Raw genomic sequence first — 15,621 nt, 5'->3', positions numbered from 1 at the left:
TAAACAAGCAATTATGTAAAAGACTGTAATGAGACTGTATTTGTGAATTGTAATACTTGAGCTCCCTCTGCTAGCTAAATGTTAAATTGAAGCTGCTGATTCATTTATTATTTGAAAGTGTAACTGCAATTGTGGACTGCAAATAAGATATTCAATTCAAGAGCTCTCTCCTTTTATTGGAAATAATACTTGTAGACTGTATGTCCAAAGTGGAGTAAAAGGCCAAAAACTGTTTGGCAAAGACCCAGAGTGAAACAAGTTCCCTCTCATAAACCTCATCCATCAGATCTGTGATTGAAAAGAGTAGAGATGAATGGGAAAAAGAGAACATCACCGGAAAAATCAACGACTCCATCAACACAATTGGACAGTTCTAATATAATCTAATATAATTCTGCAAGAAATGAGAGAAACAAAGTCACAAATGATGTCAGGTTTTAATGATGTGAAAGAAGAGATAAAGAAATTAGATATTAAAATAGACAATTACAGAAGTGAAAGTTCAGGTGAAAGAACAAGATAAAGAGCTAAAAAACAGATGACCAAGATAGACCTGGTCTCCAAAAGCATGATTGAGAAAGAAATACAAAAAGAAATACAAAATATTGAAACAGAACAAGTTCAAAGAAATCTAATTTACTTGAAAAGAGAATTTTATGAAAATAGTAATAAAAATTCCAAAATGCTGGCCAGAGCCACACAAGTCAAAAAAGCAAGAAACTTATTTGGAGTAATAAAGAATGAAAAGGGGGAAAGATGTAACAAGATGAAAGAAAACCTTTAATTTTTCAAAGGTTTTTTTAAAATTTATATAAGGGAAATGAAATAGATCTGAAAGAAAGTCAGATATATATAGAAAAGTATTTAAAGTGTAAAATTTGAGAAGAGGATAAAGAAATCATAGAAACTCAAATAGAAGAAGAGATAGGAAGTTATTAATAAATTAAAAATGGGTAAAGCACCAGGATCCAATGGATTGGGTGCTGAATATTATAAAAATTTCAAAAAATTATTAGTCCCTAAGATGAAAATGATGTTTTATAAAATAATGGATAGGGAAACAGTTCCAAGCTCTTGGAAACAATCTATAATACTGATAGCAAAGCCTAATAAAGACCTTACAAACCCTGGATCTCATAGACCTATATCTCTTATTAACCAAGATGTTAAGATTTTTACAGCAATATTGGTAAATAGATTGAATAAATTTTTAGATAAATATATAAGGAATTATCAGTGTGGGTTTATTAGACGTCCACAAATATCACATGTAGTAAGGAGAGTATTAAATATGAACTACTATACTGAGAAGCAAAATATAAAGGCAATTATACTAGCATTAGATATATTTAAAGCCTTTGACTGTGTGGAATGGCCAACAGTGAAGCTCTTAATAGAAAAGATGGGATTCGGAGTAAAGTTTAAGAAAGTAGTAAATCAATTATTTTCAGAAAATATGGCCACAATATTTGTAGATGATGGTATTGCAGAAACAATAACCCTAAGCCGAGGGACAAGACAGGGCTGTCCCTTATCCCCAATATTAATTGCTTTAATGATGGAAGTATTAGTATTGGCAAATGCAATCAGAAATGATACACAGATGGAAGGAATTGGTGTATGTCAGAAAATTAAAATTAATTTATTTGAAGAAGATACATTTCAAAATCCAATGAATAATATAGAGAGAACATATTTACATTTAAAGGAATTTGGGAAATATAGTGGGTTGCAACTTAATTGGAAAAAATAAAAAATGATGTTATATAATCATAATAGTGAAGAACTGGATATATTAAAAGAAAAGTATAAATTCAAAATAGTAGATAGTATCAGAAACTTAGGAATTGATATTACAAAAAATAGTCAAGAATTAAAGAAGAAAAGTTATGAAAAGTTAAAAGATATAAAAAATAAAATAGGAAAATACAAAAAGTAAAATTATGATGGTTTGAAAGAATAGCAGCAATAAAAATGAAAATTTTTGCCAAAGATTAACTTTTTGTTTTGGATTATTCCAATCAAGTTTTATGATCAAGAATTAAAGGAAATACAGAAGTTATTGGAAGCATATTGTCATGGAGAGAAGAGAGCAAGAATAAGTAATAAGCATTGTGGTATGAATCACAAAAAAGGGAGGACTGGGTATTCCAGATATGAAAAAGTATTGGGTTGCAAATCAAAGATAGTTCCAGATATTACAGCCCAACATAAAGAACGAATATGGAGTGATATTGAATTATAAGAATTAAGGTAAATAGGTGAACATTTAGAGACATACTGGTTTTAAAATGATATAAAAAGGAGAAGTGTATTGGCAGAGGCCAAATTAAATTTAATTCAATTAGAAAAATGGATAAAGATGGAGGAAAAATTTAAAGAGGAAGAAAGGCAATTAACAAAATTTGAAATGATTGTGAAAGAATGTGAGATAAGGAAGAATATATAGGTAAAGGAAAAATTCCTAAAATTTATAGAATATTGATAGAATTAGTGGATCAGACAAAAAGCTTAAAATCAATTTGGGAAACAGACGTAGGTGAAATAAAAGACAAGGATTGGAAGAATATTTGGAATAGAAGAGTACATAAGAATATGTTGGTTAGAGTTAAAGAACATGGATATAAAGTGATATGGAGATGGTATTTAACACCAGTTAATTTGAACCAAATTGATAATAAATATTCCAATATTTGTTGAAGATGTGTGAAAGAGATTGGAACCTACAAACATATGTGGTGGGATTGTGATAATATACAAAAGATACAGATTATAGTGTTTAATGAAATTAGAGAATTTCTAGATATAAATTTAGAAATGTCACCAAGTATTGTGTTCTTGTTGTTGATTGAAAAACAAGACATAAATGAAGTTAAGAAAGAATTGATCTTAAATTTGATAATGGCAGCCAGGTAAGTGATGGTTAAATATTGGAAACAGAATTTGGGTTATGCAAAGGAATGAATGGTATAATGAAATACGGAATATGGTAATTAATGATAAATTGATAACAGATATAGAAATCAAAAAGGGATAATAAGAGTAAATATATATAATGAAATTTGGGAAGATTTTGTAAAAGCAGTATTGACAGAAGGTAAAGGTTGTAAACCTAATCAAGATTATATGAATTTCTGGATGGTATATGGGCATAACTGAAGCATATTATATACTGTTATTTGTTATAATATATGAAATGAAATGGAAGTTATAATTCATCTCCTGGTGGGTGGGTGCACAGTGTTAATTGTTATTCCTATTGATTAGTTAGTGTTTCATGTGCTTATAATGTTGATACATTTTGAATGGTATATACTTGTATTTCAGTTGTATGTACTTATGTTTTTATTCTTTTCTCTAATTAAAAAAATAAATAAAAAAGGGGTGGGAGACATACATCCAGAACAAAAGACATGAGAAAGAGATGGGTATCCAGCTACTTAAAGTGGATGGCAGAATGATAACAGAGAAGGAAAGGGCAGTGGTGCTCAACTCCTACTTCGCTTCAGTCTTCTCCCACAAATAAATCTGCAATCAAGAGGAAGTTCAAGCTGGAAGTGAGAGATGGCAGCCCAATATTGACAGACAAATAGTCAAGGAATACCTAGGTGGAATAAACACTTTCAAATCTCCAGGGCCCAATGAACTCCATCCCAGAGTCATAAAAGAGCTAGCAGAGGAACTCTCAGAACCACTGGCTATTATTGATAAATTATTGATAAATCTTGGAAAACAGAAGTGTCAGATGACTGGAAAAGGGCTAATGTCCCTGTCTTCAAAAAGGGGGAAATAGTTGAACCTGGGAACTATAGACCAGTTAGTCTGACATCAGTCCTTGGAAAAATTCTGAAGCAAATTATTTAGAAAATCCATCTGCAAGCTTCTTGAAAAAAATGCAGTGATTAATAGAAGCCAGCATGGATTTATCAAAAATAAATCCTGTCAGGCTAATTTATTCTCTTTTTTGGACGGTGTAACAACCAAAATGGAGAAAGGGGACACTGTGGACATAATCTACCGAGGCTTTAGGAAAGGTTTCAACATAGTGCCACATGACATTCTGATAAACAAATTGACAAAAACTGGACTAGACAGAAAAACTATTAGATGGATGCAACATTGGTTGCTAAATCAGACACAAAGAATGCTCATCAAAGGCACCTTCTCAAATTGGATGGAGGTAACTAGTGGAGTGGCACAAGGTTCAGTCCTGGGCCCAGTGCTCTTCAACATCTTTATGAATGATTTAGATGAGGAAGTACAAGGAAAGATAATCAAATTTGCAGATGATACAAAACTGGGTGGAATAGCAAACTTCCTAGAAAGAATGAATATCCAGGGCGATCTTGATAAACTTGAACACTGGGCTGAAGGCAAAAGAATGAGATTCAATAAGGACAAGTGTGATGTCCTCCCCTTAGGAAAAAGAAATCAAATGCATTGATACAAGATGGGGGAATACATGGCTCAACAGAACTGAAAAAGAAAAAGATCTTGGAGTAATTGTGGACAATATGGTAAGCAAGAGCCGACAATGTAATGCAGTTGTCAAAAGGGATGCATTAAAAGAAGTATTACTTCCAAATCAAGAGAAGTAGTCATTCCTCTCTTCTCCTCACTAGACAGACCTCACCTGGAATACTGTGTCCAGTTCTGCGCACCAAGATTTAAGAAAGGTGCAGGTAAATTAGACATCCAGAGGAGGGCAACAAATATGATCCAGGGTTTGGAAATGCTGCCCTATGAGGAGAGACAGAAAACTGGGCATGTTCAGCCTTGAGAAGACTGGGAAAGGACATGATATCCCTCTATAAGGAGCTCAAAGGCTGTCAAAAAGAAGAAGGTCAAGGTCTTTTCTTGCTGATGCCGGAATGTAGGACACAGAATAATCAAGTTGCGACAACCCTGATTCAGGCTGGACATCAGGAAGAGCTTCCTCACTGTCAGAACAATAAGACAGTGGAACCAGCTGCTTAGATAGGTGGTGGGCTCTCCCACACTAGAGACATTCAAAAAGAAACTGGACAACCATCTGAGTGGGATGGTGTAATGTGTTATCCTGCAACAGCAGGGGGCTGGACTTGATGGACTTCATGGCCCCTTCCAACTCTTATTATTCTATGATTCTTCCTTTACTTCCCCCCGGCATTGTTCAAGTTGTTCTAGCTCTATTTTTCTCTTGGTTTAACACTTTTTTATAGCTTCTACTGAAAAAGTAGTCAAACATATTGCATTAAAATGTCATAGGCGTTATTAATAGAGTACAAATTGTAATTATGTCCCAAATTGTCCTGTTTGTATATGTATCTGCAGTGAGCTTTTAAAAATCAAGGATTTTGTCTTCTGGATTCGCCTTTCCTTATTGTTAGCAGTAAAGTATATCAGTCTGTTTCATTTCTGCTGCATGATTTAGAAAATAAGCACAAACTGTGCACATAACCTGTATTATAATTCTGTTTCCTGTCAGGTTGATTTTTTCCTTTACATCCAGGCAAGAAAATCTCTCTTTAAACTAGAAAAATGCATTTAACATATGTTATTAAGTCATAACAACATCATTATTAGAGTAGAGCTTAACATATAGACACCTTTCAGATGAACTAGAGTATCAAAGAATTATTTAACTATCAGAAAATGAAATAGATCAAATCAGATTGGTAATTATCTAACCTCATGCAACTTTGTTAGAATTTATGATAGCTCAGTGCAAGGCTCTATGAGGAAATAAATATACATTTGGTGCACACAGTTTAATGCAATATTCAGCCTCCCTATATTAATCTTACTGCGTGTGTTTAATATTTAGTACTACTTGTAGCTGGGAACTGAATTCTTGGGCACAATCTATTTCAGTCTGCTGACAAGCGCCATAGTAATGAACCTATCTTCTGGTAGTGGCAGCCTGGAATGGGCAGGTGAAATTCATATTATTCATATTATATTCTAGGTAATTGCAATATGTCTGAAAGACTTTCCAATTTGTGTAAAACATTCAGAAAATATAAAAGAAAATGATAGGAACAAGAATTTGCTGCTGGTGGGCAGGGTGGGTGGGTAATATCCTAGCCTTTTCCTTGAACAAATTAGATCATAAATTAAATGGATTCTGAAAGCAAAACCTATCTTAATCATTTGAACAACTTCAAAAGTTTCACAGTAAAAATAAAAAGAAATTAGCAAGCAGAATTCGGACCCTTAAGCATGCTGTCAGCCTCAGTTCTTACTCTGCTAGATGGCAAAATAGGTTGATTATGGCAGGCCACAGCAGGAGTGCCAGGAGAAAGATTAAAGCAAAACAAGGAAAGGAGTGTACTACTAGAGTTGTGCTGTTTACACAGTGTCATGGTTCTATATTCAAGGAAGCATCTATATTTAGGAATGAGGGTCAGAGGGAATCACTGCATGAGTAAGCACAGAAATGAGTCCAAAAGTAAATGTCACTGTTTTGGTATTTATTTATTTATTAAAACATTTTTATGCCGCCCCATTCACTGAAGCCTCGGGGCGGCTCACAACATTAAATTAAAATACAAACATTAAGTTATAACATTAAGTTAAAATGTTTGTAAGATGCAAACATTAAGTTAAAATATAAAAAATAACAATATAAAATGAGTCGCCCTGGCCAGATAAAATCCAATAATATTAACAGTTAAAATGACGCTTAAATAAAAAGGTCTTCGCCTGGCGCCGAAAAACAAATGACGGCGCCAGGCGGACATCTCTGGGGAGCGCATTCCATAGATTAGGCACCACCGCAGAGAAAGCCCTCCTCCGAGTACCCACCCTCCTGATTTCTTTCACGGAGGGTTCCCGGAGAAGGGCCTCTCCCGCCAATCTCAGGGGGCGGCTGGGCATATATGGATGTAAGCGCTCCTTCAGGTAACCAGGACCCAAGCCGTTTAGGGCTTTGTAGGTCATCACCAACACCTTGAATTGGGCCCGGACTTCAATGGGAAGCCAGTGAAGCTGACGGAGAACTGAAGTCATGTGAACATAACGCCCAGTCCCCGTCAGCAGCCTGGCAGCTCTATTTTGAACCAGTTGAAGTATCCGGACCGTCTTCAAGGGTAGCCCCACGTAGAGCGCATTGCAGAAGTCAAGGCGGGAAGTCACCAGCGCATGTGTCACTGTCGCCAGACAGTTGTACTCCAGGTATTGAAGACTGAGCTAAGCACAGTGGCCACAATGAGGAATAGAGCAGGTCTTTTATCCAGCATATTCACCAGGATGTGAAAGGTGAAAGTTTTCCAGCAACTGTTTCAGTACTGGAAAGTGAAACAGCTGACAGGATTCATTGAGAATCTACAGCTTCTGATAAATATGCTAATTGAGTAGTGACAAAGCCTGGACATCAGCCAGCTTGCAGTCATTCTTAGCATTTGCTCTTCAGGCAACATACACTAGATTCAGCTACTTTCAGAACATTACATGGTTCTTCAGTACATGAGGAAACACTAACTTCCGAGATGCTTCTGGCATATAGTGCCACTTTTAAAGCCTGCACTAAGAAAGAGATGGAAAGAGGCTCCACCTGGCCCTTCTGCAAGAGCTAAAAATGGCAGGGCAAGCACAAGTCAGTATTATTTAATTTCTGGCCTATTAACAATTATTTACGCTTTGAGCAGATGTTAAAAGTATATGTGGCAATCATTTCTTCATTGAAATAGTTGCTATACAGCTTCATTATCTTCCAGAAAATCCCTGGGGAAGGATATGTAACCACCAGATTTATACAAAACCTCCCCTGAGTGGTGGGCTCCAATGTTGGCAAGAGTGTTTTTACAGATTAACAGCTCAGGAGTGATCCCCTCTGGATGGAAGTTGAGCATCATTGTCCCTATACACAAAAAAGGGGATATTTTGGAACTGCTTTATAGCAAACAGTTGCTGTTCAGACTGGATGGCTGAAGAACAAATTATTCACCTTGCTCAAGCGGGATTCTGGAAAGGCCTTGGAATCATTTGTCAATGCCAAACACTTTACCAATTGGTGTACTCTGACATAAATGGGCTCTCAGAGGGTCTACCTTTGAAATGAAATGTAATTCATTTCAGCAAAGTCAGCTGAAATGAATTAGCTGAAGATGGATAAGCATTCACTATTCCTGCTTTAAAAGCTGCATAGAGACATCTTTGCTCAAATTAGAGTGGGAACTTCCAGCTCTCTAACTAGCAGAATTCCTGTTAGTAAAGGACTGAGGCAGGGTTGTGTGTTTGCTCCTTCTTTATTCAATTTGTGCATTAATAATAGAGAGTTTGTTATGCCACCAGTTCTTTTCACCTTCCCTGGGCCAAGAGAAAATTTCATTCTTGCTATATGCAGATGATACAGTTTTAATTTCTTTAAAATTGGCCTGAGAAGATTTTTAACTCAATTAGGGCAATACTGTAATGCAAATACATTCGATATAAACTACACAGAGACAAAAGTAATGATTTTCAGGACCAAAACATCTTATTGGAGTATCCTCGGTAATAGTGCAGCTCCTTTAAATATCTTGGGAGTCACTTTCATGGAGATTCTGAATTGGAAAACATACCGGGCAACAAATAAATCCTCAGCATTAAGGATGGTAGTGTCAATTTAACTTTTTTTTTATACAAAGGCTGGATGTTTGATTGACCTGGCACTGAAATTTTTTATAAGCAAGGTTGTCCCTCATCTCCTATTTGGAATTGAATTCTGGGGTTGGAAAGAGGATATCCTCGCTAATCTGGAGGTAATCGAAAACTAATTTTTAGCCCTCCCCAGGGATTCCTTTGCATATCTGATGAGAGCTGATGTGGGACTTCCCACTCTCAGGGCTCCGGCACAGCTGATAGTAATAAAATCTAGGAAAAAGAATAACTTTTTGAGTTCCAGTTCTACAAGATACCAAACTTTAAATTCTCTATGTGCTTTGATTTTCTTAAAGCCATCATCCAAAGATATACCACTCTAGATGGTCTTTCAAGGGTCTCAACTGGTAATGCTCAACTTAGTGAATGGATTTACAATTCAGACATGTTCCTAGACTGAGCTTTAATTTTAAAATCTAAAGAAGCTCCTTGGAACAAATTAATGAAATTTGATCATTCTAGATCTAGCTATTTAGCCAACAACCCCAATTATAAGCTCAGAGGGCCCTTCACTGCTTTGCATTTTCAAACCATGCCAACAGCCCTTTTGGAAGCTCACTATTCTCACACTCCAATAGAACATTGTGTATGCATTTGTGGTTCTCCTGTAGGAGAGAATTTTCCCCATTACATGAGATTCTGTCTGCAACATACAGTTCCAAAAGATAAATTCTTGCCTGGATTTTTACCTGCCATTGATGCTTACTTGGAAACCGAGAATGTTGTTTTTATGTTACTGGATAACAATGCTTATGTATCCTATGGAGTGTTTCTGTTTGATTTGGTAACTATGAAGATTAGATCAAAGGTGGCATTGAAGGGAGTAGCTAATTGATCGTGATTAAATTAGTTTTGTAAATTTTGTAAAGGCATGTAACTAAAATGCAATACATTTTTTTACTGACTGACAGCTTAGAAACACAGAAACAGAGCAAGTCAGAAGTGGCCTCCCAGGCCATCTAGTCTGATCCCTGGCTCCGCTCATGACATACTTACCATGTGTTTATCTAGCCTATCCTTGAACACCCTCACCACTAGGACTTCAACCACCTCCCATGGAAGCTCATTCCATATCCTAGGGGTTCTAGCTGTCAGGAAGTACTTCCTGGAATCCAAATTGAACCTTGGTTCCCTGAGAGTGGCAGTAATATTTCTTGATCTAGAAGCCACACTTCTGGTTATGCAACCAAGGGTGGTGTTCGCCCTCTTGACCACTGCATCACACTGCAGACTCATGGTTATTCTGCAGTCAACCAGTACCCCAAGATCCCTTTCACAAGTGCTGCTCTCCAGCCACTTGTCCCCTAACCTGTACTTATAACACCCATTTGTATGCCCAAGTGCAAGACCTTGCACTTATCCACATTGATTGTCATGCTATTGTCTCCATGAGGCCTCAAAAATGGAGGCCAGTGGGCATGAGACAAACCCCACCAACTTCTGAAATACTCTTGGGTGTAACCCATCAGGGCCTGGCACCTTTATAACGTCCAATGCCCTGAGGAGCTCCTTGACTTCTAGGGAGGTGACTCTAATCTGTGCCCCTAAGTCCCCAGCCTCATCTGATCCTCCATGCGGATCTCCCCTGTCCTGCTTTGGGGAGAACACAGAGGCAAAATAGTCATTTAGCATCTGTACCTGTTCCCTCACATTCCCTCACATTCACAGTCACTGAATCCCCTTCCTCTTTATTAAATGGTCCCACTGCCTGTCTACCCTTCCTCTTGCTATTTACATGCTGAAAGAAGCCCTTTTTGTTGCTCTTGATATTCTTTGCAAGTCTCAGCTCATAATCAGCCTTAGGCTTGCGAAGAATCCTTCTGCAATCGGCCTCCTCCTCCTGGTATCCCCTTTTTGTCTATATGCCCCAGTGCCCATTTCCTACAGAGGTTCCTCTTGCATCTAATCCCTCCTTTTGCATCCATGTTGGCACTCTCCTTTGCCTTCCTGCCTTACTAACTAGAGGTATTGTCAAGGCTTGTGCCTCTAAGACATACCCTTTGAATGTCATCCACCCCTCCTCAACTCCCTTGCCTTCCAGTATCCCAGGAGACTTTCCCCAGTCTGGCCTTCAATTGGCCCAAGTTGGCCCTCTTGGAGTCCCAGCTTCTAGTACTTGACCTGCTGCTCATCCCCATTTCCCTGATCTGAAAGCAAATGATAGAGTGATCAGTTGCATTCAGAGCTTCTCCCTGTTGGTCAAGACCAAGTCAAGGATATTTCCCCCCCTTGTCACCTCCTGGACCCTCTGCATGAAAAACACTCCCTCTATAGTGTCTAGGAAGCAACATGACCTGGCTGTCACCGCTGAGTGAGTCTCTGAACTAATATCTGAGAGACTGAAATCTCCCATAATTACTGTATCTCTCCCCTGAGATATCCTTAGAATCTGATCTGTCAGGACATCATCCAGGGTCTCAAGTTGACCTGGAGGGCGATACCATACTCCCACTGCCAGGTCCCTCCCTCTGTCAAAACCCCTTAGTTTCACTCAGACTGCCACTTCCAGATCCCCATCTGCAACATATTCTATCTCATGCATGCAAGATGTCTTATTGAAGTTGCAGTCATTTCGCCATTCTGTTGATTGTTCATGACACTAAACGTGAAACCATCTGAGTTTCCTAAGCCTTGCTTGGGTGAAACTTTTGGGTGGGATGGACAGCAGAGATCTTCAGTTCCTGTTCTTCTGTCTGGGGTGATTTTCACTAGTTTGGCTTTTTAGTCTCTCTAGTAAGGGCAATTCAGAGGTAAGGAGGTTAAAGGATATTTCAGATAAATCATATTCTGTCCTTTCTGATCTACTCGTCTTCCTGCCCACCTTCCTTCTCTTCCAAGGCTGTATTTCCTACAATAGAGGGGGAGCTGGCATGAGTTTCTCTGTGTTGGATTTGGGCAGCAGGCTATCTGACTTCCTCTTCTGAGCTTGCAGCTCTGTCTTTGAGAATCTGAGACACTACTGTGAGCACCACGATAAAATAAGTGTATTGGTGGTGCAAAGTGTATCAGTTGGCATCTACCTATTGTATCTATGGATTTTTGACTGAATCTTATTAAGCAAAAACTTTTGTTTCATGTGTGTTCATGTGTCTTTTTAATGAGGGACCGTCAAATTTTGATAATTGTTGGTAGTACAATACAACTAATGCTTCTTTTAAACATATGTTTTGGCAGTAGTTGATTTTTTTTTGGCGGGGGGGGGGAGGAGGTTAGTAAGTGGATGCTTTTTGTGCTGGAAGTTTTTAATATTCACTGATGCACAGTGAAATATTATATTAAATTATTTGCCTGCTTTATGAAAATTAAATGGTCAGTATAAATTGATTCTTCATGGTCTTTAAAAGCTAAAATACTAATAATAAAACAATGGAAGAATAAACACTCACTTCCCCTAATGCATTAGATCAAGGACTTTAGAACACTTTCAACATTTGAATAGGTGGCATAGAGATGCTACTTTCAAATAGACATTATTGGATATGTTATCCGTATTTGTTGAAGCCTGTGTATCATTGCTAGAAAGTTTATGCATTTCCAATATCTTCATTGCTATGGATATATAAAATCTATGTGTGGACAATAAAAAGTATGATGATGATGACTGGGGGAGCTCTTCATGGAAATTATTGAAGGTGCTTCACTGGGGAAACTTGAACAGATACTAGTTGAGATAGCACATTCTGGTTGCATATTTGCAATATCAGTATGTAGCAATATAATGGCATTATAACTAGGGTGCAGCATGTTATCACAGGCAGTTCCTTTGCATAGGAGACTGCTTCTGAAACATTCTCATCAGAAGGATTGCCAGATGAGTTCGAGGACTGCAACCAGGCTGACTGAACTCCCTGTCTATGTCATAGTCAAATTAAATTGAATAAAAAACCTTTCTCCTTTGATTAGCATAAAATAAATGTCCCACACACTGAGAGCCTTAACTATAATGCATTTTGATTCAAAATAAGTGAGGATTCAGCTTCCTGCTTTCGTGGCATAACTGACTGCCAGTTGATTTAGTGCGACTTGACTCCTTTTTTTTTTTTTTTTTGAAGACTGAATAGAAGCAGAAAACAGATGCCAAGAATGAATTTATTATTGCCTTGCTTAGATAAAAAATTATCTTAGAGACTATTTTCACCCTTCTTAAAGATTTAGTTCAGATACTGGTTGGGTCTTACTAGCTATAATATGCTGTTACTCATCTTCAGATTAATCATGTTTTATTGTTTCTAATGTTTTTTTCTCCCGAAAAGCCATATTCTGTTTTGCTCCTGGGCATTATACATCCAGCAAATGGTTGGCCTGTGGCCGAGCAGGCCAACCAGAAAGGTACTTTTTCACAGAGTCTTTTATTGACTATAATGACTACTCCATTTCTTCTGAGGGATTCTTGCCCACAGTAGTATACCTGATAGTCATCTGAATTAAATTCTCTCATTCCTGTCCATTTTAGTTTGTTGATTCCTAAGATGTCAATGTTCAGTCTTGTCATCTCATGTTTACCATGTCCAGCTTACCTTGATTCATAGATCGTACATTCCAGGTTCCTATGGAGTATAGATCTTCACAGCATCGGGCTTTCTTTTCACCACCAGATACATCCACAACTGAGTGTCCTTCCGGCTTTGACCTAGTTGCTTCATTCTTTCTGGTGCTACTAGTACTAGCCCTCTGCTCTTCCCCACCAGCACGTTGGACACCTTCCAACCTGAGGAGCTCATCTTCCAGCATCATATCTCTTTGCCTTTTGGTCCTGTCCATGGGGTTTTCATGGCAAGGATACTGGAGTGGGTGGCCATTTCCTTCTCCAGTGGATCACCTTTTGTCAGAGCTCTCTGCTACGACCTGTCAGTCTTGGGTGCCTCCGCATGGCATAGCTCATAGATTCATTGCACTACACAAGCCCCTTCACCACAGCAAGGCAGTGATCCATGAAGGGGATATGGAGTGTGCTGTATAATAAAATGAAAATTGCATTTACTGTCCAAATTTTTTAGTGAGGAATGGTGAAGCAGAAGCGGAAAAGGATTGAGGAGGCAGTGAGAAGAATCGGGACAGCAGGCAGTTAAAAGGGCCTGAAAGGATCAAGGAGGCAGTGAGAAGGATTGAGGAGGTAGGCAGTTAAAAGGTACTTGGAATGATCAAAAAGGCAAGGCAAATGCAACAAGAGACGAGAGACATTTATGCAGTGACTGCAGTTTTTTCTCTGTTCCTGTGGTTCTAATTTAGAAGTGTCATTCAAGCGTTGATGAGATTTTAAATTTACTCTAACATTTGAACTCTGGATCTCAACCACTGCTCATCTCCTGCTGCCCGGCCTGGTTCCTAACAGGCCACAGACTGATACTGGTCTGGGTCCCAGGGATTGGGGACCCCCTTGCCTATTAGACAGAGTGAGGAACCAAGCCAGTCAGAAGCTCCTTTTTTGCTTTTCCTTGAGTAGTATTTTTTCTGGGAGCTTCGGAGCATGTTCTGCTTCACACACATGTACTTACCAAATGGTTTGGCCCCTAAGCTGCAGAGGTATTCCAGGTTCTTTCTTCTCTAAGTTGGCCATCCCTGTTATTTTCCCAACTATTGTGAAAACAACTGAACTGTTCATATCAATTGTGGGTATTGACAGACTTTCAACAACAGCCTTGGATAGCCCTATGATTGCAATTGTTAATCTCTAATAGTAGCACCTTTGTATTCATGGCAAATACATGTGTCCATTATGATTCACTTTTTCATGCAATTGGTTTGGGTTAATGGTGGCTTCTTGATGGCTGCTCCCAGGCTGTACCAAGAATGGCTAGGTTGGCTTTCTCTCTTTCACTGGCAGGTAAAGTTGATTTAGGCAGGCACTTGATCTGTCTGTTATTGCTGAGTTTTAATTGTGTTTTAATATATTTACTTCATTATTGTTCCAGTCAAGTTTTTTATTGATTATCGTAAGCTACCTTTAGTGGCATTTCCTTGATAGAAAAATGGGATAAAATCAAATAAATGCATAATTTCAAGTTTGCTTGTAGCATTAATGACTTCCATAGACTGAGGAAGAAGCCAGGTACCGTGAGCTATATGAACCTGCAGTTCTGCCCAAATAGTCAATGGATTTTTGATATAATCTACTCATTTTTGAGCATTTGGCTGCTATATATTTTATTGGCACTTGGAGTGGTCATTTCTTTAAATTAAACTGCTGACTTTAAAAAATATGACTTTGAAAAGGAGATTTAATGAATAGAAAGCAAGTGGATGGGTGCTGATAAGATGCTGTTTGTACCTACAATGTACCAAGAAGTGATTTTTATTTTGAGTCACAGTTGTATTATTGGACTTACTTGTAATTGTTTAATTTGTTCCATCTTCAGGCATTGTACAGATGTTCTGTGTTGTGTTATCTTCGTTGTGGTCATCCTCAGTTACATTGCTTTAGGAATTGTGGGTAAGTAAACAAGTGGTTATCTTATTCATTGTAGGCTTACCTTATTCATTGGAGAGTAGTTCGTCATATAAAAAACAAGAAAAATGTTGCTTTAAATTAAATTGATGTTCCAATTAAAGGGAATTGTGTTCATTTAACATAGCACTTTGGAAACAAAGCATGAACTATTAGTTGGCTGTTGTAATTAAAGGAGGGAAATCAGAATGATGGGTATATTTAATTTTTAAAAAAATACAAGGTGAAACAATGCTGGATTTATTTATTTATTTATTTATTTATTTGGGCTATTTCTAACCTATCCATCACTATGCTTACAAAAAAATTCAATAAGTACAACAATATAAAAGATCATAAATACCCCAAAGAATAATAAAAGTAATAACCCATGACTGAAGTAAAATATACCATATTTTTTGCTCTATAAGACGCACTTTTCCCCCCTCAAAAGTAAGGGGAAATGTCTGTGCGTCTTATAGAGCGAATATGTGTGTGCAGTAAGTCTGTCAGATGTGCAGCCCATGGGGAAGTGATGGGGAATGTCCCTGTGATTATGTGCCCATTTGATTCAG

General features: G+C 37.8%; 1 protein-coding gene across 1 annotated transcript in view; it reads left to right on the top strand.

Moving 5' to 3' along the window:
- Positions 1-15,621, top strand: part of SLC44A5 (solute carrier family 44 member 5) — a 149,568-nt gene that overhangs the window by 62,203 nt on the left and 71,744 nt on the right. Inside the window, exon 3 of the mRNA XM_044440965.1 lies at positions 14,979-15,052. Coding sequence (XP_044296900.1) covers positions 14,979-15,052 — 74 coding nt within the window. The remainder of the gene's footprint in view (positions 1-14,978; positions 15,053-15,621) is intronic.

This window comes from Varanus komodoensis, unplaced genomic scaffold (assembly GCF_004798865.1).
Source record: "Varanus komodoensis strain SLA01 unplaced genomic scaffold, ASM479886v1 scaffold1, whole genome shotgun sequence".
Lineage (NCBI taxonomy): Eukaryota > Metazoa > Chordata > Lepidosauria > Squamata > Varanidae > Varanus > Varanus komodoensis.
Note: the sequence above shows the minus strand (reverse complement) of the source record. Positions and strands in the feature narration are given on the sequence as shown.